We start from the raw sequence: 22,523 nt of genomic DNA, 5'->3' as shown, positions 1-22,523 counted from the left end.
GGCGCAGGGGTGGGAGCACGCGTGGGCACATTGGGTGCGGGGCCCTGCCCACGCTGGGCGCGCGTGTCGCCGTGGGTGAGCGCGTGGGCGCGCACTTGCTTGGCTGCGGTTTGTGTGTGCGCGCTTGTGCGTGCAAGGAGGCCCTGTGCCAGCCTGGGCACCCCTGCGGGTGTGCGTGTAGGGGTGTGCAGGCTTCCACGTGTGCCTGTGTGCTCGCAGGTGTGTGAGCCTGTGCCTGTACCTGGGCGCTTGCGCTCTATGCCGTGGGTGCTGGTGTGTCTGCGTGTGCAGAGGTGTTGGGGTGTGCACAGGGGGGGGGTCTGTGTGCTTGTGTGTGCCCGGGCCGGGGTGGACAGCCCCGTGCGTGTGCTTGCCCCAGGCAGCCGGAGCTGATAATTGTGGTTGTTACTGTGAGCCCGTTAATCCCCCGAATCCCTTTACCTCCTGCTCGCAGGGGATTACAAATTAATAAAAGCAGCTTAGGGGCGGGAGCCTCCAAACACACATATGTTCCTGCCGGACAGCAGCACAGGGACTTTCGCCCACCCGTGGGGGCAGCCAGGGAGTGGGCGTAGTGCTGAGCCCCCGAGAGCCCCAACCTTGCAGCACCCACATTGGTCCTGCACCGTGGCTGAGCACCCCTGGGTGCCAGGCTGCCTTCCTGCCTGCTTGGGGTCCTGCATGGTGCAGGGCTGCAGGGACTGATGGCTGGGTCAGGCCTGTCCCCTTGGATGGTTTTCATCTGTCTGGGGGACAGGTCCCAGCCCAGGTGACAGCTCAGATCCATAGGGTTGGAAAATAATGCAGGGAGACATTTTGGGGACCTGGGGTCTCCAACTAAAGTACCTAGAAATGCGAGGCTGGAGTACAGCTGGGTACAGGTAGAGCACTGGTGGAGCATCATCAGTACTGTGCTGGGGTAATCGTGGGCACCGCGGCAAGTCCTGCTGGGTACCGCCAGCACGGGCTGCGCTGGGGCACCTCATCCCTCCCCAGGGCCATGAGCAGCTTTGGTAGGGGGCAGGTGATGATCCACACGGACTCATCTAAGCTCAGTTTTATAAGTGGATTTTTAGTCTGATCCTCTAAGGAAGCAGTTTAAGAAAGTGCGCGTGTGTGTATGGTGGTGGCTGTCCCCCCGCACACGTGGCGCAGGGCAGGGTTATGGCTGCGCCGGGTGGAGGCCCATGTCCCGCTCGGGCCCGTCAGTCCTGCTCGGGTTGTAGCAGGCATCAGACCCTGCCCATAGTCTTCCTCATTGCGGTTCTGCCGCCATTAAAAAAACAAACAACCCAAACATATAATTCTTTTTTTTTTTTTTTTTTCTCTTCCCTGGGTTCAGAAGATCACTCAGCAGCCCCCGAGAAGTCTGGGCTTTAACACATTCCCCTCCCCGTTCCCTTCTGTGGACAGACCCAAGACTGCACCGTCCTTCCTGCCAAGGAACCCGTGGCAGTTTGTGTGTGACAGCCCTTGTCCCCCCACCTTGACAACAGCACATCAGATCACGCAGCGAGTTCCCAGGACAACCCTTAGCACCTCTTGGAGATGAGGCACGCGATGTGTTAACTTGGGCTGGCAAGGACAGGCACTCCTACCCCTGCCGCCTCGGGGACGTCATCTGCGTTTGCCCGCGAGAGGTTCAGGCGAGGAGCCCATCCCTCCGGTTCCCCAGGGCAGCATCACCGCTTCCCGGGCAAGGCCCAGGCCAGCAGGGAAACGCACGGTTCCCCAGAGAAGGGGGTTGCAGCACCAAACTTCAAAGAAGCTGATCTACAGGTTTCAAAGTCTTACAGATTTCTAAAAATACCACGGACTGCTTCTGCAGGTAGATAATATTTCTAACAAGCCGCCCGCCCCACACCCTCAGTGGCACTGTGGATGCCAGCAGAAGCTGCAGAAAGATTCAGCAGCACCCGGCAGAGGTTAGCACCGTCCTGGCATGAGGTGTTCAGGCTTGAGGGAAAGGAAGATTTGGGCATGTGTGCAGACAGAGAGGCAATGTGCAAATAATTGGGCAGAAACCAACAATTTTTCCATCACTCCAGCAAACATCCACTGACATTTTACAAAGTTATGGGATAACAGTGAAAGAAAGGGAGTAAAAGCTGAGCTGTTCCCGGCACTTTTCACAATTAAGTACCCACAGAAAATGACCCCTATGGTTTGAAACGGACGTGTATCCAAGCTATCCTCACAATACCGTTTAGCTACAAAGAACTTGAAAATACAAGTAAAGAGCCAGAACGCATCACTTTGCCCAAATGTTTGCAATTTATTTTAAACAAGCACATTAGTTTACAATTTAGTACAAAACGGTCGCTTCTTCTTCCTAGAGGTATGACAGTGAGTAAAAAACCCAAACCAAACAGAATAGGCTTGAAAATGTCAAGTTACTGAATTAAAATAAATAAAACATTTAAATTACTGGCTCTTATAGTCACTATTTTCAATATCTCGTAGGCAATGCACAGACCTAGACAAGACGCCTTGGACCTTTCGCTAAGATGGCAATTCCCATCCAGTTCTGAGCAGGAATAGCAGGATGGATACGCTGCTGGAAAGTAAAGCTTAAGAGTTCTCAGGAATAACTTCATCGGGTTTCTTTAGCACTCACAGCTTTTCTCCTGGCACATTCCACAGCGCTCTGTTTATTTTCTACGCAGGTTTAATATTTCCTCTTTAAAACCATCCGGAGAGCAAAAGAAGGCTCCGTGAATTACAAAGGGGCCAAGAAATCCTTCTCGGAAATGACTGCCACCAGCACGGTACGATCCACAGATGAACGCGGCATTGCAGAAACTGCTGTGGTACAACACAAGGCACAACCAAAGCCTCCGGGACTGAGGAGGTGGTGGTTTGAGGCCATTTTTACAAAAGGAAACACTTTCTTGTACCTCCCCCAGCGATAACGCACCACGGCAAAGCAGCACCAGGCATCCCCCAGCAGACGTGATGTGTCCTTACAGTCGGAGTACACAAAAGGATATCATTTGTCAGTGTAAAGAGAGAAAATAAGAACAAGTAAACCAAGATTTACACAACCGAATTCAAAGTCAAGAAAAGGTTTCCAGCTGAGGTCTCTGCTAGCAATTAAAGTGAAAGCCTTCACCATTAGCTGGCCACGGAGTTAGAGCTCCAGCACAGATAATCATCAACAGCCTATTTTCATGCTTTTACACTCATAACAACCAACCAACCAAAAAACCCGCACTTGCGTATGGGTTCCTTTTGTCACATCGCCGGCAGGGTCACAGAAACATGGAAGTTAACGGCACGTAGCAAAAAAACCCCACCTTATTCCAAACCCGCATTTGCTGCTGTTTTAATGGCAAAATCACCCCACAAACCTTCCAAGCCTTCTGCTTTCATATGCAGATGAAAATAAGCAGAATGAGTCAAAGGTAACAAACTCAGGTCTGTGTGTTTGGTAGAGGTCTAAGCGGCAGCGATGACAATGGATTTTCAACTTCAGAAAATGCCACAGTTACGACAGCGGGAAATTCAACGGCCCCAGAGGAATGGGCCAGATTTTTCAGATCCAGTACTTGCTATGCTGCAGTCTTGGTTTTTTGGTGTTTGGGTGGTTTGTTTTTGCAGTTTTTTTTTTGTTTGTTTGTTTGGGTTTTTTTTGAGAAGCTAAATGTCCTTGCTTCTTGGCTGATACTAACATCTCCCCAGATCAGGTCACTTAAAAGTTGCCTGGTTTTCAAAATTAAATTTGGAAACTCTGGGCCTTCCTCTTACCAAACCTCCTCCTGGGACCTTGCGCTGGATTCCAGCACGGAGCAAGCGGCCCCAACGAGCCAGCCTGGATCATCGTCCACTGGTGGTTCACTGCCTTTCTTTCTTACAAGTTGTTTTCATATTCAAGCCCAGGTGCTACAAAGATAATTATAGGGAGCCTTATAAGTTCCTGGAGAAAAGAGAGACCCACAATGGCTCCTTGTGCCAGAACTCTGGAACAGTGAGCGTCCTTAGAAAGCGCTGACTTAATGTCGCAGACTGAACGTCAAAATTAGAGCGCAGTTTTTGTGTCGGAGCACAGGCAGCAGCAGTTTGGCCGCAGGTGCTCCCAGCTCCGCGCGGCAGAAGGCAGGAGCCGGCCTCCAGCTCTGCGGAGAGAGCGTGGAGTCAAGTTTCTTACATTGGAGCAAGAGCCATTGGGTGCATATGATAAACAGCGAAGATGGCCTAAGGAAACCACAGATAACGTGCCTCTTGCTGCACATCAGACTAACAGTATTACGCCAGCAGAGGGTTTTTCCTCGGACATACGTTTACGATAACCACAGCAGGTTATTACTTTATGCACACATTATTTTGATAAACTTCAGGAACAAGGGGCAGCCAATCTTTGAAGCTCAATTTTTTTATTCCAACTGGAAGCTGCAGAAACTTGTGTCAGAAAGGTTCAGTTTTGTGAACAAACAAGGTTTGATGGCGAAAAACTAACCCTGTCGAGTTTTTGTGCTTTTAGACCATTCTCGTTGCTAGGCTTTAAACTTTTTATGCTAGGGCTTATGATGGAAATAAGAGGAGGACACACTAACAGTATAAATACAAACTGGCCAGGGACTATTTATTCCTTCTCGCAAAACTGAAGAGCTAGCGAACATTCAATTAAATTAGAAGTTGCAAACGTAGAATTGAAAGGAAAAGCCTTTTTATATAACATAATTAATCTGTAGAACTCACTGCCACAAGAAAACATTGAGGCCAAAACCTATTAGGATTAACTAAAGATTAGGTAATGGATAACTAGAACATGCTCAATTACATTGGATAGGATTATAAACTTCACTATCCAGGACGTGAATTATCCCCCACAGCTAGGATCAGAAAGGAACTCCTATTCTGAATGGTAAATTTATAACCATTTTCATAGTTTCTTCTAATTGCTGCCAGCCAGGACCCCAGAGAGCCAGGCAGATCCATAAAGGCAACCGCCATATTCCCAACTGCTGCCACATCCCAGAACGGAGCAGCTCTCAGACTTAACCTTTAGTTAAACCCTTCTCGACCCAAACAAAGGAGCCCTCCAGCACAAGGACAAGAGAAATGGGCTGTTCTTCTAAGTCCTGTGCAGACAACTTTACAGCGAGCAGGTGACTCTGTGAGCTCAGAACTGGAAATACCAAGTGAAGGGTTTACCCACCTTACAAGAAGAAAAATTACTATATTGTAACTGAGTTATCCAACATAGTAAGACACTTAGTACTTCCAGATCCGTATGTTTGTTCTGGCTTGCTGATGCAAATCTCACTGTCCTTCACTAAAAACACCGTTTCCCTTTACTGCAGTTCATCAGAACTGGCTTCCATCTGGATAACACAACAACCGCTCAGCGACTTCTCTGGTTCATAAATGAGTGAGGCGAGTTATCTAGCGTTCCATCGACACATCCAGTGGAGGAGCCAGTAAAGCACTGGGTCCGAGTCTGTCCTTGCTGACATCTGAACTCCATTAAAGCGGGTGACAGCATGAGCAATCAGAATCAGGCTGCTCAGTGGGGTACAAACTGCCCCAAAGCTCTCACCCTAGCAGACACATACACATCCTTGGCTTGGAACGCATGGGAGAATGGAAGACGGAAGACTTATTTGAAGACATAATACTTTCTACTTTAAATATGCAGTGTAAATAATATTTGAGAAAGTCACGTAGGGTTAGAACTGATTTAATCAGAATAGAACTCTTGTTTCCTGGAAAAAAAAATAAATCAGAATTCTTGCTTCTCCAAATGAAGCAGCCAAGGTAACAGCATAACTGTTCAGTACTCTGGTAGGTAAAATCAGCGCTGGATAAATTAAAAAAAAACCCAAAACAACTGACTTGAAGTACACAAAACAATATCCAATTTCTTTCTAAAACCAGGCACAGTCGATTGCATAATGTAATGTTTACTCTGAAAATGAGTAAAGGATGTAGGTGGTACTGAAAAATGCAATGCTTACTTCAGTGGACATTTTATGATAGCACTATGTGCCTCAGTTAAAGATTAGGGTTCTTACAGCCAGCGAGCTCCAGATATTAAGCTACAACACTTGCGAAATGACTTGGGAAGAAAGGGGTTTTAAACAAGGAATACTGCTATAAAATCCCTGATCATAAATATTAAAGCTGTATCTGGTACCGAACAGCCACATACGATGAAAACTTTTGTTTCCGATTTAAACTTCTATACAGATGAACGATAATACTTCACTTTCCACCGTTTAGATCTCATTCGGAAAAAAAAGTACATTATCATTAAAAATAAGGACGATGCTACATACAGTATGACACACAGACTCATGTCTACGTTTGAAAATCCAATCCCTAAGAAAGACACAGCCTGCTTCGTCTCTTTAAGGTTAGCTGATCCAACCGCACTTTTACCGCTCTCTTTGACAGGTCCATGATTTGCCATTAGCTTATCTAACACCTTAGATTCCGAATCTAGTATGTTTTCTTTATCCTGGATCTTATTTTCTCTGTTTCCGCTTGGTTTCTTCAGTAGGCTTTTGTCTTTCACCTCCCTTGTATCTCCCTGCTCAGTTTCACCGGAGTCAGTCTGGCTTTCGGTGTATTTATACAGAATATTTTCACTGTTATAGTGATACTTCATGAACTGTAGAACTTGGGCTTCATTCCAGCTGTGTAATCCTTTAATTTCTTCATGACACACAGGACAAATGTCTGGAGTTGGCCACTGAACTTTGGGAAATTTTGGATCTTCAGTCAAATCACCTAATTGGGAGAAGAAAAAACCAAACCAAACCATCAGAAGTGAACGAACCAGGAAAGCTGAACCACCAGACACTTCACTGGAAACCACAGAGAGTGTTTTCCACTTATAAATAGTGAGGTTGGCAAAAAAAGCCCAGTAATATTTGTATTAAACTGAAGACAATCATGAACAAACTCGGAAATTCATGCTTCCTTCTGGCTGCATCAATCACGTTCCCAAGTATTGCTTCCTCTTTCAAAATACAAATGCTAAATCATAATTATTTTCCTTTTCTCTCAGCAAAAGCTGTAGCATTCAAATTCTAATACAAGATACTACAATTGCTATGTTTTTTAGAAGGCCTGAAACCACCACCAGCTGGGTCTCGCAGGGGTTAACCTGAATTGTGGTTCAAAACCAACTGCTCTTTTGCACTCAATGCTCTTTAATCCTGAAGCCTGGTTTGCAGCAGTTTCAAGGCCGAAGACTTGCAGATATTTTCCTGTTTCTGTATTGTGAACCATTCCATCCTAAGCTTGCTTTTTCATAGCTTGCTTTATTACTACAGCAAACTGTTTTCAGTACTTTAAAAACCATTATCATATTTAAGGTGTATTTTTCAGCTCACTTTTTAGCTTTTAAACATATAACGCTGTCTTGAACCAGATCCAATTTTAACATCTCAGTGGCTCCTAGCTCTGGCCACCTTTCTGTCTTGATGGCAGAGCCGAATACTGTAGCTAGTGTTGCACTTTGTAAAATGTTATTTATTTTTTTTTTAGAGCAATGTGCATGGAGATAATTTTTAGAACAAAAAAATCTCAACCTGGTAAAAAAGCTGATTTATTTATCTGATTGTTACTAGTACACTAACACTTAAAATATTTCAGAAATAAACGTAGACTCTTATTTTATCATTATTTTTATCCCTTTTAAAGGCAGAACACTTCCCCATGATTTTGAGCAAAATATTGTTTAGGGATCCAAAGAACACTTTAAAATATTTGTCTCCTTGATATTTACAAGTAAGAGCGCAAGTTTGCTTTTCAGATAAAGATCACTCACTCATCAATTTGTTTCAGTCAAGAAAGCAGAAACAAAACACCTAATGGTAAGATTACAAATAGAAAACTCGCTGTACTTCATGTTTTCCTGCCAAAAAGAAGAATGCTGTAAATTCTGTACAATCTAAAGCAACAGGAAAGAATTAAATAGGGCAGAGCCATACACGACAATCTCACGACCCGCACTTGGAGGCTGTGCCAAGGTGTTTGCATTGACCAGTCAAACATTATTTCTCACTGAAAGCTATATATATTACCAGGAATACAGATACAGCTTTTAGGAATTAAAATAAGTCACTGTCCCAAAGAGAAATTTTAGTAAACTTAAAAAGCATAATTTAATATCATTATTTATTCCAGTATGTTTATACTTCTTGCTAAAAGGGTATTTTAGCTGGCTTGTTGCATCATCTAAATCAATATCCATGCGAGTTTTCCAATAACTTAATGTTCTAAATAAGTATATTGCTCCACTACTTAGCAACTTCAAGTTAACAAGACGACTTTTTTCTCTGTGTTCAACATGGCAATAGTAACAAACATTAGGGGATGTTTTTATTTAATACCTCACCATTTACTTTTTTCCTCCTTGGAGAAAGGAGACAAACTGTTTATGCTCACAACAGTATTTAATACTTCATAAATCTTGGGAATTTAGCATAACCATAATATAAACACAATATAGCATATTTAAATTGTAACTAATGTTACATTACACAGATCCATAACAGCAGACAGAGATTAAGTGCAAAGAGAAACCAATTTTCTTTAGTGCTTTAGTTACTTGATATCCCCATAACAGAACGGATTAAATACAACCCGTATTTTAACAGTACTTTCAGTCTAACTGAAAACATAGCAATCTAGTGGGGGAACAGATTTTCTTCATACAGTAATTTTATTTTATTCAGTTGCTGATCTGCTAATACTTTAGGCTCTTTTATCCTGAGAAAGTCTCCTATTCAATTATCATCATTTTCTCTACAGCATCTCTCCAGAACAAAAGGAAGACAGGTTTTAACATCTATTTAAACTGTTACAGAAAGAAATTTAATTATTTTGTAGTAACTGATAAGTAGCTGAGCTGTATTGCTCCTTTTTGAAAAGGCTTGGATTTGTGCTCCAGAAAGATCCTCTCATCGAGCAACAGGTGAAATCTCAGAAGAAACAGGATCTTTGAGAATGATGATGGTGTTTCGTTATATATCATGAGAGATCCCTAGGTTGCTGGAGGACAGCGTGTCTCAAGTCTGTATTTCTCACTCATGCAAAGGTTAGTGTTAGTCTTTAGAGTTATAGTCGATTGAGATGCTCTAGGTTTTGCTCTATACACAAGTACCCTTTCTTGTACACCAGGGTAAATGCGGAGTTAGTCTTTTGAAGCCAGTATTTAATAAAGGAATGTCAAGCTGGACCAACTGTTACTGTTGTTTCTAAAGCCATGTTGCAGAGCCTAACTCGCATACCTTTGTTCAAACACAAACCACCGTGTATAAAACACCAAAGCCTTGCTACCTTTGGTGGGTTTTCCTAAGCAAGGTCTTCCATACCTGCGAGCCTGTTATTCACTACGTTGTGTTTCTCCCAGAGCCAGAGAACAGCCTTGTCTAAGGTCTTAACGGAATCCATGGACTCTTTAGCCATCTCTTCAAAATGCTGAGCACAAGCCTTGCATCCAAAAAAGTGGTGAATGTATCTCCGCATGATCTGAAGCACTATTTGGGGATTGTCTTCAAGACCTAGGAAGACACGTGATAGATGCATTTAGCACCATCTGGACAACATAGGCGCTGTAACGTACACAAAAGTGAAGCGTGGGAAAAGGAAAAGAAATGTTGTTACTTTCTTGTTCCATGCAAATTTACACCTCCACTTTAGAGATAAGAAACTAGCCACTTTTATAATTTAAAGATATCCATAGCACATGTGCCATCATACAGAACCTGCACCTCAGTAAGTCACAAAGATATTGGAGGGATTAAAAGCTTCACACAGTTCTTAGAAGAAATATCCCTCCCCAGCAAAATAAATATATAATACTGTCACAGAGTAGTTGAGACGAGACATTTAAAAACCGACTGATCAAAACCAGTACATTTCAAAGCATACTGTTTTAAAAGGTTGTCTGGGATATCAGACACAACTACAAGGGAATTATTTCAAACACACTAAGGTTTGAAACATGCTAGGTGAGTGACAGTGTCATTAAAAATCCAAGTAGCTATTTATACCAACACATACTAACATATTTAATCTATGCAATTGTGTTCAAAGTTACCCCGACCACATTAAAATAAGAGTTAAAGGTCGAATGTTTTTTTACCGTGAAATTTCCCCTTTCAAAGAACACCTTACATCTGAGGGGGGAAAAAATTTGCTAAATGAAAATCAGACATTAATTTTTTTTTGTTTCAGAAGCCACATTTTGAGATCATTAAAACATGTAAAGTCCACGCTGTCTATACTTCACACAATTCTTCTGGAAGTAGAGGGTTTCTCCAATATCTTGCCCAATAACTAAATGAATATTCATGTTATGCATTCACCATTACATTTATGCTCAGGCATAAGTTATGGTGACCTTGCTACTGAAAAACCAAGAGTCAAGAACTCTCTGATAAGTATTTCACAAGGTGCTTATGTTATCTCTTTGTTACTCCGTAACTCTGAGGTATTACAGAATACTGGGATCTCATTAGTTATTAATTCCACAGCTTTTTTGGCAGGCACTGAATGCATACACATCATAGCTACTTAGCAACATTTGAACTTTCAAGAGTAACTCAGGAATTCCTTCTAAAAGAAACACAAACACATTATTCTTTCTATAACATTCACACTCTCAAACTAAGGATAATGCAAAAGGATTTTTTATTAAGTTAATTATTAACTTAATTATTAAAGTTAATAATTAAGTTAATTAAGTTATTTTATTCAGAAGTAAGCCAAGGTCTTTACAGATTGAGAACTTTGTCCTGGGCCTTTACTGTGACAGCAGTGGCTTGAAAACCTGATATAATTCGTTGAAATCCTAATGGTTTCATCTCCGTCTCACAGATTTTCTGATTCATGCTTAATTGACCTAGTAAATTATGCCAAAATGTATTTACAAGTGTACTATACGTTACCACGAACACACACTTGTCAAAGGAAACACATTTTATGATGCAGATTGATCAAATTACCGACTGCTGCAGCAGAACACCTCTGCCACGAGTTATTTACAATGCAGGTTTTGTAGGTTCTGTAGTAAAGGGTTACGGTGCTTTGCTCGCTGTCCTATTCTGGCAGTGAATAACAAACAGTTTGGTAGCACATATGCCCTCTGTACATGCATTGTTTTTTGGAAAAAACCAAAACCCCTCAACAAAACCTATTCAAAACTGTCAGAGTACTGATCCGTTACGTATGTAAGAAATGCATGAAGACTGTCATAAACACCTTTATTTAGAACATTATATTCTTAAACATGGCAGCAAAAAAAAGAAGTCTTTAAAACCAAAAAGAAATCATAAAAAGCAAACAATCTCTACTCAGACATTCAATATCTGTGATTGAATAGCCGTGTATAAATAAAAGCTATGAGATTAAAGCAGATTAAATTACAGTATTAAAAGAAAGGCTGAAAAATAATTTTGGAAAGTTGAAACGAATTTCAGCCAAAGCAGTTTTACCATGCATACTAAAATACATATTTAGGAAAAAAACCCCAAACAACAACAACAAACACAACAAATAACCTCTTTATGGAGGCACAGAGATTCCCAAAAACTTGATAGTATCTGTTTTCCCATGTAATGTTATGCTCTTGAAAATTCATTTTGTGGGAAGGTCTTTCAAATTCAGCAACAGATTAAAGAGAAACCAGATAATTTTTTTATGAAATCCACAAGCCTGTCTTATTCACACCAATAGATCCTATTACCTAAACACATTTCATATAATTAAGTGTGCTCAGGACTAGATTTCTACAATGATTTTGTACATCCTCTGACACGAGCAGTTCTGTTCAGAGTTACTTTGGATTCCCTTATGCTGACCCCACTGCAGCTTCAAATTACACTGTTCAACATTAAAACGTGTCAAATATAAACCAAAAAAAACATTATAGAAAGCCATAGCAAGTTCACACTGACCGCCAGACTCTGCAAGTAGAGGAAACTATCAAGAAAAATAGAGCTGCTTTAAAAAGAAAACAAACAATTGCAAAATGGCTCATTTTGTTTGTTTTTCTTTTATCAGCCCAGAGATGAATCTTCTATTAACATCTGCCATGTATCATCGTGTAATCCTCCTTTTCTCTTTCCTCCCAAACTACTGCAATTCAGGGTAACCCTAATCTTTAAAGTGGACAAGAACCATAAAACCCTACCTGTGGTGGGAAGGATTAGGGAGTACATCATGCTTTTTAGTAGATGGGATTTAAACAAGCAATAAGGAGAGGAAAACCTCCCAAGACATAATCCGACAGTCTCAGACTGACCCAATTCTTTTGCCATAAGAAGTGATCATCACATATCTGTCCCGATTTAAATCAATGGTTAAGTGTGCCAAAGAGTTTTCAGGTTCTACAATGTATTTTTAACTTCAGCCTGGCTAGAGCTCATGCTTGAAACCGGGAGCAATTTAAGATGCAATTTTGTATAGTTAATATATATTAAGATGATTTTTACTTTTAATTGGAAGACTTTTGGCAATTGGGACAAAAGGGGAAATTTAACTTACGCGTGATCCTGTTGAACAGCTAATATATCATCCAGTACAAAAAACCCAAACTCACCAGGCAGAGCACAGTACTAAATTAAAGGGATTCAACCTACTGTTCCATGAATAACAAACAAAACAACGAGAAACAGAAATCAATGATAGGATGATTAGCTATCAAAAAAAATTCCTATTCTGCAGCAGATTCAATATGAAGAACTGAGATTTTCACCATGGTTGCAAGTAATACTGGACAAATGTCTGTATCCATAATTTAAAATAATCAATTTTTTTTGTTAACATACAATCAGCAATGGACAAATTGCAAATTTCTGAATTTTATGATCTAGTAACATTCCATCTAACATTCTTATATACCTTGGAAAAGACATTAAAAAGGTTTAAATGAAAACTAAATAGAACTATAACCAAATAAAGCGCTGTCCTGGCAAGAAGAAAAACATATGAAGGCTGGTATTTTAACATTAGTAATTCTATTTCCATTGTGTGAGGAAAATAGATTCTATATCCAGCATGTTTCTTAAATAGGAATCATCACCAGAATATTAACACTCTGCTTCACAAGATGCTGCGAGTCTAAAAATAAGCAATTTTACAGAGTGCTTGCGAAGTAGTATATCACTGCACAGATTAATGGACACTAGGTACATTCAGCTAAAAAAACCCCGTCATAACATTCGGTATTTAAGGAACAGAATTACAGGACTGGCTAATGGTTGTACAGCTTTTATAGCTACTAAACCGTACAGTTAAATCTCATTCTTCTCAAATTAAATTAACAGCGCAACCTCAGGGAACCTGAACTATCTTCATCCCTTTTCAGATGGTTCAGAATCTCTTTTGTTTGAAATTCTCTCCTTTTTCTGCTCCATTGCTCACATCTTTAGGGCCACATACTTTATTTACCACATTTTTAAGCAAGAATTGACACACTTTCTTCCAAAGCCTTCCCGCTGCAGTAAAGCTCTGACCTCTGCTGGTACAAACCTGAAAGCTAAGCCTTGAAAGCCACCGTCGTCCGCCAACCTATTAGTTGAATATATGCACACACAAAAATTTGCTCTAATCCATTAATTTTTCTATTGCACAGCAGAACTGCCGCACATATTTGGCTCATCCTTCAAGTGCCTCGCATAACTGCTGCTTACCTGTATTCATCAAAGCTTTTGGTCGCAGTGCAGCTTGAACAGTTAGGGTATGAAACAGCTTCCAAAGAGCACAGGTATAACCTCTCAGCTCTGGTCTGCTGCCCTGACATCCGACCCACTGAATTTTCTTAGCAAGAAATATCCCAGAAATCTGGGGGAAAAATAAAAAAGTATTTAAGATATACACAGCTCTTGGGATCTAAATTCTAAACGTAACAGCAGTCACACTTGATCCTACCTTGAGATTGACGTGATCCAAGGATAAAGAACAGTAAATGACTCTCTCTGCACTTGTTGCTAATGAATTTGTGCTTAAGGCAAACAAATTTTAAACTTATAACAATCCTTAAGTCCGAGATACTCTGATGCACCATTATAAAACTCATCCCTCTCGATTACCCGATATTACACGATAAACAACATACAGCCACTGATGTCGAACCTACTAAAATCCACAGCACAAATGTCTAATTAGCCTGAGAGAATACATTAAGTAGCTTAACCTTGTAAAGTTTTTTTAAGCACAGTATGAACACAACACGCACACACATCAATACTACAGTAAACTCCGAGAGCTACAGTTTCCCCGGGCACATTAAAAATTCCTTGTTACTCAGCAAGATCTACGTGGCTTACAGTGGCAAAGGCTTAACAGGCTAAGATGTAGAATTCGTTATTCTTTCTTCTTAAAATAAAACCACTACTTATTCATTATACCTAAAATCCAGTGCAAGATTTCAGTTTCTGAGACTTATCTCTCTGCTTCCTAAAACACATGGGAGGTTTCCAAATTTCAGATAGCAATCCCATTTCACAGGAAGAAAGACTCATATGAACTTTGGTACAAAGGTGGCCCTATCACAGGGCTTTGCATTACCACGGCGAGATGGGATCCCTAGCAAGGCCTTTACTGTGCCAGGAAATTAAAGAGTATTTGGGGAAACTCTTCAGGAAGAATGCCCATTTCAGTGGGTAAATTTCCCATCACTTAAACTCTGACCTTGAAGAGAATCCTGCTGACAGCAGGCATAGCAAGCAAAAGCAACTCAAAAATATCCGCTGGGAATCTTGCATCATCTGAAGCTGACGTTAGGGAACATGTATATGTTAGCAATTGCTTGCTCATTGTAAAACTGAAACAGGATTGTGTATTTCAATTCTCTCATTTCAATTCCTTCATGTGGATTTTTTTCTGGTAATGATTTCACTTTGTTTTCATTTTAACCTTCTTATAACTCCATTACGACTGAGGGACCATCAGTAAGTGATGTCTTAGATTTATACAGAATCTTATCCTTCACTAATGCTGTATTTTATGCTGGAAACTAGTAACAGCTTACCCGCATTTTGTTGTTGACCAGATCTAGGATAGCATCATAAGGGATTTTGTCTAATGGAAGGCTCACCAGCCACTCTTGCAAGGTCTCTAACAACTTCACCACAGGCTGACGGCCTGGAAAAAGCTGAGGAAGGAAAAAAAAAAAAAAAAAAAAAAAAAGAAAAAAAAAAAGAAAAAAAAAGAAAAAAAAAAAGAAGAAAATACCCATATTTTAAGGCACAAATCTCATTAGCAGCAAGACACTTTTATCTTTCTAAATGCATTGTTCCTGTCTTTAAAATGCTTCAGTTTTCTTTCGTTACAAGCAAATTAATTACTTGTTCTGCTTTCAATAAAAAGCCATCTCACACTAACTTTTGCTTACAAAATTTAACAAATTGCACGCACAAAACCTTAGCCAGGAAAATGAAGCTACTCAACAGCAGGTAGAAATGCTGCAGAACAACTTTTGACAGATTATGTAGAATTTTGCATCAAGGTAATTCAGCTCAATGTACAGCTCAAAAAGGAGCACAAGACCTAAATGAATCAGGGAGGCTGAAATCCCTTCTCACTCTTAGAAGATTAATCACAAACATTAGTTCTGATAAAATATTTGTTCAGATTTCTGTAAATGTAGACGGTGTTGGCTATCTGGAAGAGTGTTTTCCTTTTCGTGTGTGTAACAGTGATTTCTAAAGTGATTTGGAAATAGTGACTTCCTTAACTTGCAACTTAAAGTTAAGTCAGAGTCTGGCAGATGAGTGTGAGGAACCATAAATCAGAGGTAATGCCACTACTTTGCACTAGAAATGGTATTTTGCTTTAGTGATAGTCGTAATTACTATAGAATTGAGTATGCATACTATCCTCTAAGTACCCTTCCGGAGCGAGTAGGATTTCAACAGATGGGGAAATAAAGTCCCTGTATCTGCTACATTAAATACATAAAACAATTTATGACAGACCATGCTATACATATGCTAGTAATTCTGCAGCCGTTGTCCAACTATCAATAATATCTCTAATTCATAGACCACTTATTGATACCATGCAGCTGTAATGGGCCAGAACTCCCTTTTGCTAATTGCCTGTATTGTATCTAACACAAGGGACCCTGTGCATTGTTTGGGTTCAAAGACAACTTTAAAGAGTATGTAAGAAACCAGCACACCTCTGAACTACTGGTGGCATACTATTATTACATTTACTCCCATAGGAGCACGAGAATGTCATGCACAGTGTCTCAGGTAGGTATCAGTTTCATCAAGGATTCAAAAAATAATGGACTTCTGCACTGACTGCCAAAACCTTCTAATTCTACAACAATGAAAATTCCCCAAGTAGGGAACCAAGAGACCTCTGTGCCTTAGGAGTTATCATCACTATAAATGCTGCTACACAGGAGGATAGTATGAAAAGTTTCCTAACGGAAACAGTTGAGAACCATGAATAAGAACTCTGAGGAAAGTGTTACATGGCAAGAGAACGCAAATAAAGGGCAGCAGCACTTGTGCAACGGCAGCCTGGAGATGAGCACGCAACAAAAAGAGAGCATTCCCCATTTATGCACTAATAGCCAGGAAAGCAAATGACATCAGCTGGCCAGGAGCCATCAGGAAGAAGAGAGGATGGTTTAGGGATAATATGATGGAAAGATTACCACTACACTTTCTTAAAGAAATGAGGCCAGCTAGAGATTTCTGACCTCCGACAGCCGCGGTGGGGGGGGGAGAGGGGGGGAAGAAACTGTCTGTCTGATTTTCAGATAAATCCAGATATTTGGAAATAGTTCATATAGGCCTTATTATTCCCTTAAACACATACTGATTCGCTTTCTTTAAACTGAAACAAAATGTTAGCTGCTCAGTAAGTAAATATAGAGACACTGATCATTTCAGTAGGCCGACATTACAAAGTTAAAGTATTTATTTTTTGCAAGTCATATCCCATTGTATTACGTATATTGTCCCTTCACTCAAATGTAGTATGTAAGCATCTTTAAATACTTAATTATATTCAATACCTCCATTATTTTGAAATAATAAATTAATTCAATACCTCAATTATATTAAAAAATTAGACAGAAGTTTCTAAGTAGAACACCATTTGTCAAGTATGCACTAACAAAACTCAGAACTCAAGAATGAAAACCAAAGGATTTTTAATCCCACTCAGTAACAATAGCTACTTATCCCGAAAATCTGATAAATGAACCGTATTTACAGTGTTTGTTCAATATGCTGCAGACTACTTAAGCTTTATTTAATTTCGAGCCCTCTAAAATTAAATTAAAATGCATTTCAACCCCGTACATATGTCAGAATGGCATACAATAACTCAAAAATAACATTTAAAGAAACCCACAGAACTATTTTTTAAGCTAGTGAGGAAGCATATATTTAAACATTCTGAAAGACATTTTGAGAGACTTATGTCACATAATAAATTTTATGTTAGAGTCACTTTCTTCTTACAAATAATCAAAGACTAGAAGTGTATACCTTGGCAGAGACAGTAACAAAATCCTTGAAGGTCTTTAGCTCAGCTCCCTCAAGTGTCTTGTGCGTAGCAAGCTCTACCCTGAGTAGGTAATGCAATCCCGATTCAAGGTCAGCCATGTACAGCTTAGATCTGAAACACACATATATAATATTATAAAGTGGCAGGTTTCTTTCGCTCATTTTCTCACCAGTCATGAAGGTAAAATTGATATATAGTAGGTGTCATTAAAACCTCAACATTTGCCACTCCACAGTGATTGCAGTGTAGCCTGCACCAGGACAGGGAGACACAGCAGTTACTTCAGGTGCTCGGTATGGAGAATGTCAAGTTCAACGAGTTTCACCGTACTCTCTTAAAAGAGTGATTTTATGTCATTTTGTTCAGAGTTTAGACAAATGAAGCATAACCACACACGAGAATTTCTTTTATATTTGACTAAACTTTTTGCCTCCCAGCCAGCTTTACCTTGTAATGAAATTATAACCCTGACATTGTCAACAAGGAAATAGCTAGTGTAAAGAAATTATAGCTTCTCTTCAGGTTTGACCACACATAGAAAAATGACATGGTATGAAAAAAGGGAAACTTTTGTTGAACAAAAGTAGATTATACACAGAGCAGGAGCGCAAACAAGACTGAAAAAGGTCAATGTTGGAAAGGACTTAATCTAGAAATCCTTTCCCAAACGCAGTAGTTTTACTGTAGGTTCTTTGCATACAAGTTTAAGTCAATTTTAATCCCACCAGCTCTTAAAACAGACTTAGGCACCTTATTAAAGGTACAAGTAAAACATGTAAAGCACATCAAAGATTTTAAGAGTTCCTTCTCACAACCAAATATCTTCATAACAACAAAAACACTTTACAAAGTACCAACACATCAAGTAAAACACCCTATCTTTCAATGCTTTCAGACTAAAACTCTAGACAGTACGATGCAGAGAAATATAACCAAACAAACAGAAGTTCACATAGTTAATAGAGTTAAACACTTCTTGTAAGAGTTCAGCAGCTGTATTATTTCTAAAACCAAACAGAATTAAAAGAACAATCATGCAAGAAACTGGCTGGCCCCACCTCTTAAATAGCATGCAGGAAATTACCTATTAAAATACAAAATAATCCACATTCTTAACAACTCAAACTACAGTCTTACTCTGAATTTATCTCCTTCATTAATAATGTACTCACTTAAATTTAAAACAGCAAAATTCTGCTTCAAGTTTCTTAAATAGAGACGTCCATATGAATGCATGAGGTTCCCCCCAAGGAATCCTATTTAGAAGATACTTGGACTTGAGATTCACATCAACAAGATTTTGTCTTGCTGGAAAGCAGCTCAATTTAACTAAATTGTTTTGATAGCAGAATGTTTTACGTAAAATATTTTATAATAGCCACTGAAAGAAGATGACACTAATAGTGTCCATGAAAGGAACATAAGTACAAAATGAAAGCACTCAGCCCTACATCTTTTCCATCTAAAGATGCTGAGGGATTATCTCTCTGCAAAGCCTTTGGATCCTTCTCTCAAACAAAGAAGGAAAGAGGCTCCAGATAAACCTTACTGGATTTTGTATGATAAACGTCTTTTACAGTGACTTTAGCATTTTCTACCATACTTGCATTTGACAAGCCCTTTTCAGTGGGCACAGCTTCACTATTATACACACAGAGAATTCTCGCTTTCTACAGAAGTGTTATAGCTTGTTATTTTACTATTTATTTTTTCCAGGAACACCTATTATTTGCTGAAGTTTTCCAACAATTCAAATCAGTGATCCATTTACTTTAGGTAACAGGTGATGAGTCTTTGGTATTTTTAAGTCAATTAAATATTTAGCAGCACTTTTGGAGAAAAACATTCCTTCCATAGTGGTGCAGATGCTTGCTGCTAAAAACCAAATACTGGCAGCCCTCAATAATTTCACCTCTGAATTGTCTGAAACACTGCTTGCAATTGTAAAGAAGTTGTAACCTTGATGCTGGAATTGAACTAATTCCACAGTGTTACCTGAATGTACTGAGAAATGGATGAAGTTGAAGCAACAGCTGAAGGCATTGCTTTCAGCTTTGATGCCATAATTTCTCCACTATTAAGCACAGATGCATTTGATTTTACTCAGCAGAAGAATGCAGATCATTCAGTAGTGACCAACCTATTCAACTCAAGCTGCACCACGTGGCATGGAATGGAGTACAATTTTTAACTGCACTAGGATTTTGTAATAAATTACAGCACAGCTTCCAATGCGGCAAGAAAAGACTGCAAGCAAGTTTTTATAACCAAGCATTGATCTGAAAATCGAGGGTATCACTTACTTATCGAACTCTTTCCACACCTTGATTTCTGTACTCTCCTCTTTGTTTTCTTGAACAGGTAGCTGAAGTGGCAAAAGAATTTTTTTTCTTACACCTGGCAGTGACTTCAGATACGAAGAAAAGAAAGATCGTAGAGGTTTCAAACTGCATATAAATGGACAAAGTAAAGATTCCTTTTAATCTCAGACTATGCAAATTAGCATATTTATAAAATAAGATATTCGTTTTGGTTTATGTTTTACAATGCTACTGCAACAGGTTGTGTTTTGATACAAAGTGAAATGAAATAATGTTCAATTTTGGAATAGTAATAACAATCATTTGGATTAATGGTTTGAAATTCCATTCAAAATAAGAACACATCATGTTCATCAAAATGTCAGTTCGCCTTACACAGGCAATGTTCACATGGAACAAGTATTTTGACTTAGAGGCAAGTTTTCATTCATTCATTTTTTCCCACTTTTATTCCAAAGTGTTTTTCTTTCAGAAATATCACAGGAAAAGGTTAAAGCTATAAATATCAACACTGGTAAGCAAAAGTAATATTAGGTCTCTTATTAAAAGAATAGAGGTAACAATATCAAATGGTTCATTAAGAACAACCAGCTCATTGCTCTCAGCATATTGAACTCCGTATAACAAACACAGGCTTAGAGCTTTTATTTCCAGTTAGAAATACTACTTCAAATCGTTTACTTAACATGTGAGCTGTCAGTGGTATAAACTTGTTCTTGTAGTCAACCACCACAAAGGTTATAATTAGCCACCACACCATTTTGGCTCATCTTCCCAACTGCATGATGAAATCTAACTTCCACTGGCACAACCCCCGTCTGTTTATTACAGGCACTCACAAAGAGTAAACAAGACCACCAGATGATTTAATAACTGCTAGAGAGCACTCAAGGCAGTCGATTTTCAAACGCAAAGAAATGGAACACACAACTTCAGTCAGTACAATGTATTGATTACACGCCAGGACACAGCGTCATTACATATATGCAAAAGGAGGTTATAGAATAACTTATGTGGTATGAAAGGAAGCTATGGAAACTGGTTTTATAGCTTAAGTTAACCTCCCCATGTTCCTCAGACAGATAACTACTTACATGTTAATTAATCCATGGGACCCATTTGGATGCATCAGATAGCATGAAGGGACTGAGGTAATACCAAGTTTCTCAAGAAAAGGCTTATCAAAATTCAACGCTCTCTTTACAACGATGTTTTCATACTGGATCAAGTCTAAGATAACCTGGATAATGAAAAGATGACATGAATTACACATTATTCAAGGAATATCCAATCTTGTAGGACAAGACATATAAATAGGTGAAGTGCGTCATCCTTTAAGGGTATCATTAAGCTGTTCACCAAGGAAGTACATCTACTAGTATTCCGTGGACATTAACAATTTCAGTTAAAGAAGAGTTACTCTTCTCTGGAAATTATTTACTCCTACCTTCCATGTTTTTTCTTGGTCTATCCTGATCTTTTCCCTCTGAAGTCTAACATCTGAAGAAAACATGAGAATGAATGATAAGATGTCCTTGTAAGCCTCAAAAAAGCCCAGAGGATATTCTACAGGCACCAACATAGGTTTATGTTTCACATTATATAGAGAGAGTCTAAAGGCAAATTTTCAGGTAGTGAAGAAACATTTATTTGGTTCCACCACTTCAGGGCATTCTGATGTCAAAGTCCATGTCTTTGAAAACGATTAAGGGCTCCACAGGAGTTAAGGCTTTGCCTGGCAAGCCCTGCCAAATCAAGCTGTGTAGTCTGCGGTGTCACAGCACCCAGCCGTCTGTTCAGCTCTCTTTGTTTACCAACCCCACTCCATACAGGAATAGGTGCCTAGATCTCAAAAGTTCCAGTTCACAGTCCAGCATCTTAGCTCAAACCAATCTTCATCAGCTGTTTAAACATGGTGCTGGGCTTTTGCATTAGAGCAGCTGTGGGAGTGGGCACAAATTTCTTTGCAAGGTGTAAAATTCAGGGAAGAGTGGAGGGGGCAGAAGAAGGTGGTAACATCAGGATGCCTCAAAGATTTGCCAGGACTCAACTATAAAAGCTCTTTGCCAACTATAGCCAAAGCTGCACCTACAAATATGACAACTCTGTTTATAAGTAATGAAAATTAAATACTAATTTATTCCTGTCTTAAATCTGTCAAGATCCCAGAGCTAAAGGCATCCTCTTTTGCCATTCTAATGACCACACTCCTCACATCCTCCCATTAGCCTATGCTCTCATACCACCATTTCAAATGTTCCATTCATACTTACATAGCCTGCCATGTTTCCAACTCTTCTTACATTTCCGCTTGTCATTCTTTCTTTTAGCTTTTACCCCTCTCATTCTTCTAGCTTTTACCCCTCTCATTCTTCTAGCTTCTACCCCTCTCATTCTTCTAGCTTTTACCCCTCTCTGCCTCCTCTATACCTTTTTCCTGTTGTTAGTTTCAGTTTCCACTATCCTTTTCCCTTTCAGGTGAATGTTATCTTTGCTACATTTTTCCTCACTCTCAAGCTTGTAATCTAAGAGACCCTTCCTTCCTTCCATCAGTGATAAAGGCATGGCCTTCCTTGCTTCAACTGTTGTGACTACTATTAGGTTTGTCCATATTGTCTTATACTGTAGACTTGGAAACAATGTTATTTTCTATTTCACTAAGCTATTCCATAAAGCTAAAATACAACATAATATTAGCAGGTATTTTTTGTT

General features: G+C 39.6%; 2 protein-coding genes across 2 annotated transcripts in view; both read right to left on the bottom strand.

The window, feature by feature from the left end:
• LHX3 (LIM homeobox 3) overlaps positions 1-3,820 on the bottom strand; it is a 14,195-nt gene extending 10,375 nt beyond the window's left edge. The window contains exon 1 of the mRNA XM_009644514.2: positions 3,748-3,820. Coding sequence (XP_009642809.1) covers positions 3,748-3,820 — 73 coding nt within the window. The remainder of the gene's footprint in view (positions 1-3,747) is intronic.
• Positions 2,418-22,523, bottom strand: part of QSOX2 (quiescin sulfhydryl oxidase 2) — a 25,692-nt gene continuing 5,586 nt past the window's right edge. The window contains exons 6-12 of the mRNA XM_035900082.1: positions 20,906-21,051; positions 19,794-19,937; positions 17,472-17,601; positions 14,990-15,112; positions 13,650-13,800; positions 9,327-9,515; positions 2,418-6,732 (exon numbers count right to left, since the gene is read on the bottom strand). Of these exons, the coding sequence (XP_035755975.1) occupies positions 6,182-6,732; positions 9,327-9,515; positions 13,650-13,800; positions 14,990-15,112; positions 17,472-17,601; positions 19,794-19,937; positions 20,906-21,051 (1,434 nt within the window). The 3' untranslated portion in view covers positions 2,418-6,181. The remainder of the gene's footprint in view (positions 6,733-9,326; positions 9,516-13,649; positions 13,801-14,989; positions 15,113-17,471; positions 17,602-19,793; positions 19,938-20,905; positions 21,052-22,523) is intronic.

This window comes from Egretta garzetta, unplaced genomic scaffold (assembly GCF_000687185.1).
Source record: "Egretta garzetta isolate BGI_Z169 unplaced genomic scaffold, ASM68718v1 scaffold608, whole genome shotgun sequence".
Lineage (NCBI taxonomy): Eukaryota > Metazoa > Chordata > Aves > Pelecaniformes > Ardeidae > Egretta > Egretta garzetta.
This window is presented reverse-complemented; position numbering and strand designations above follow the sequence as displayed.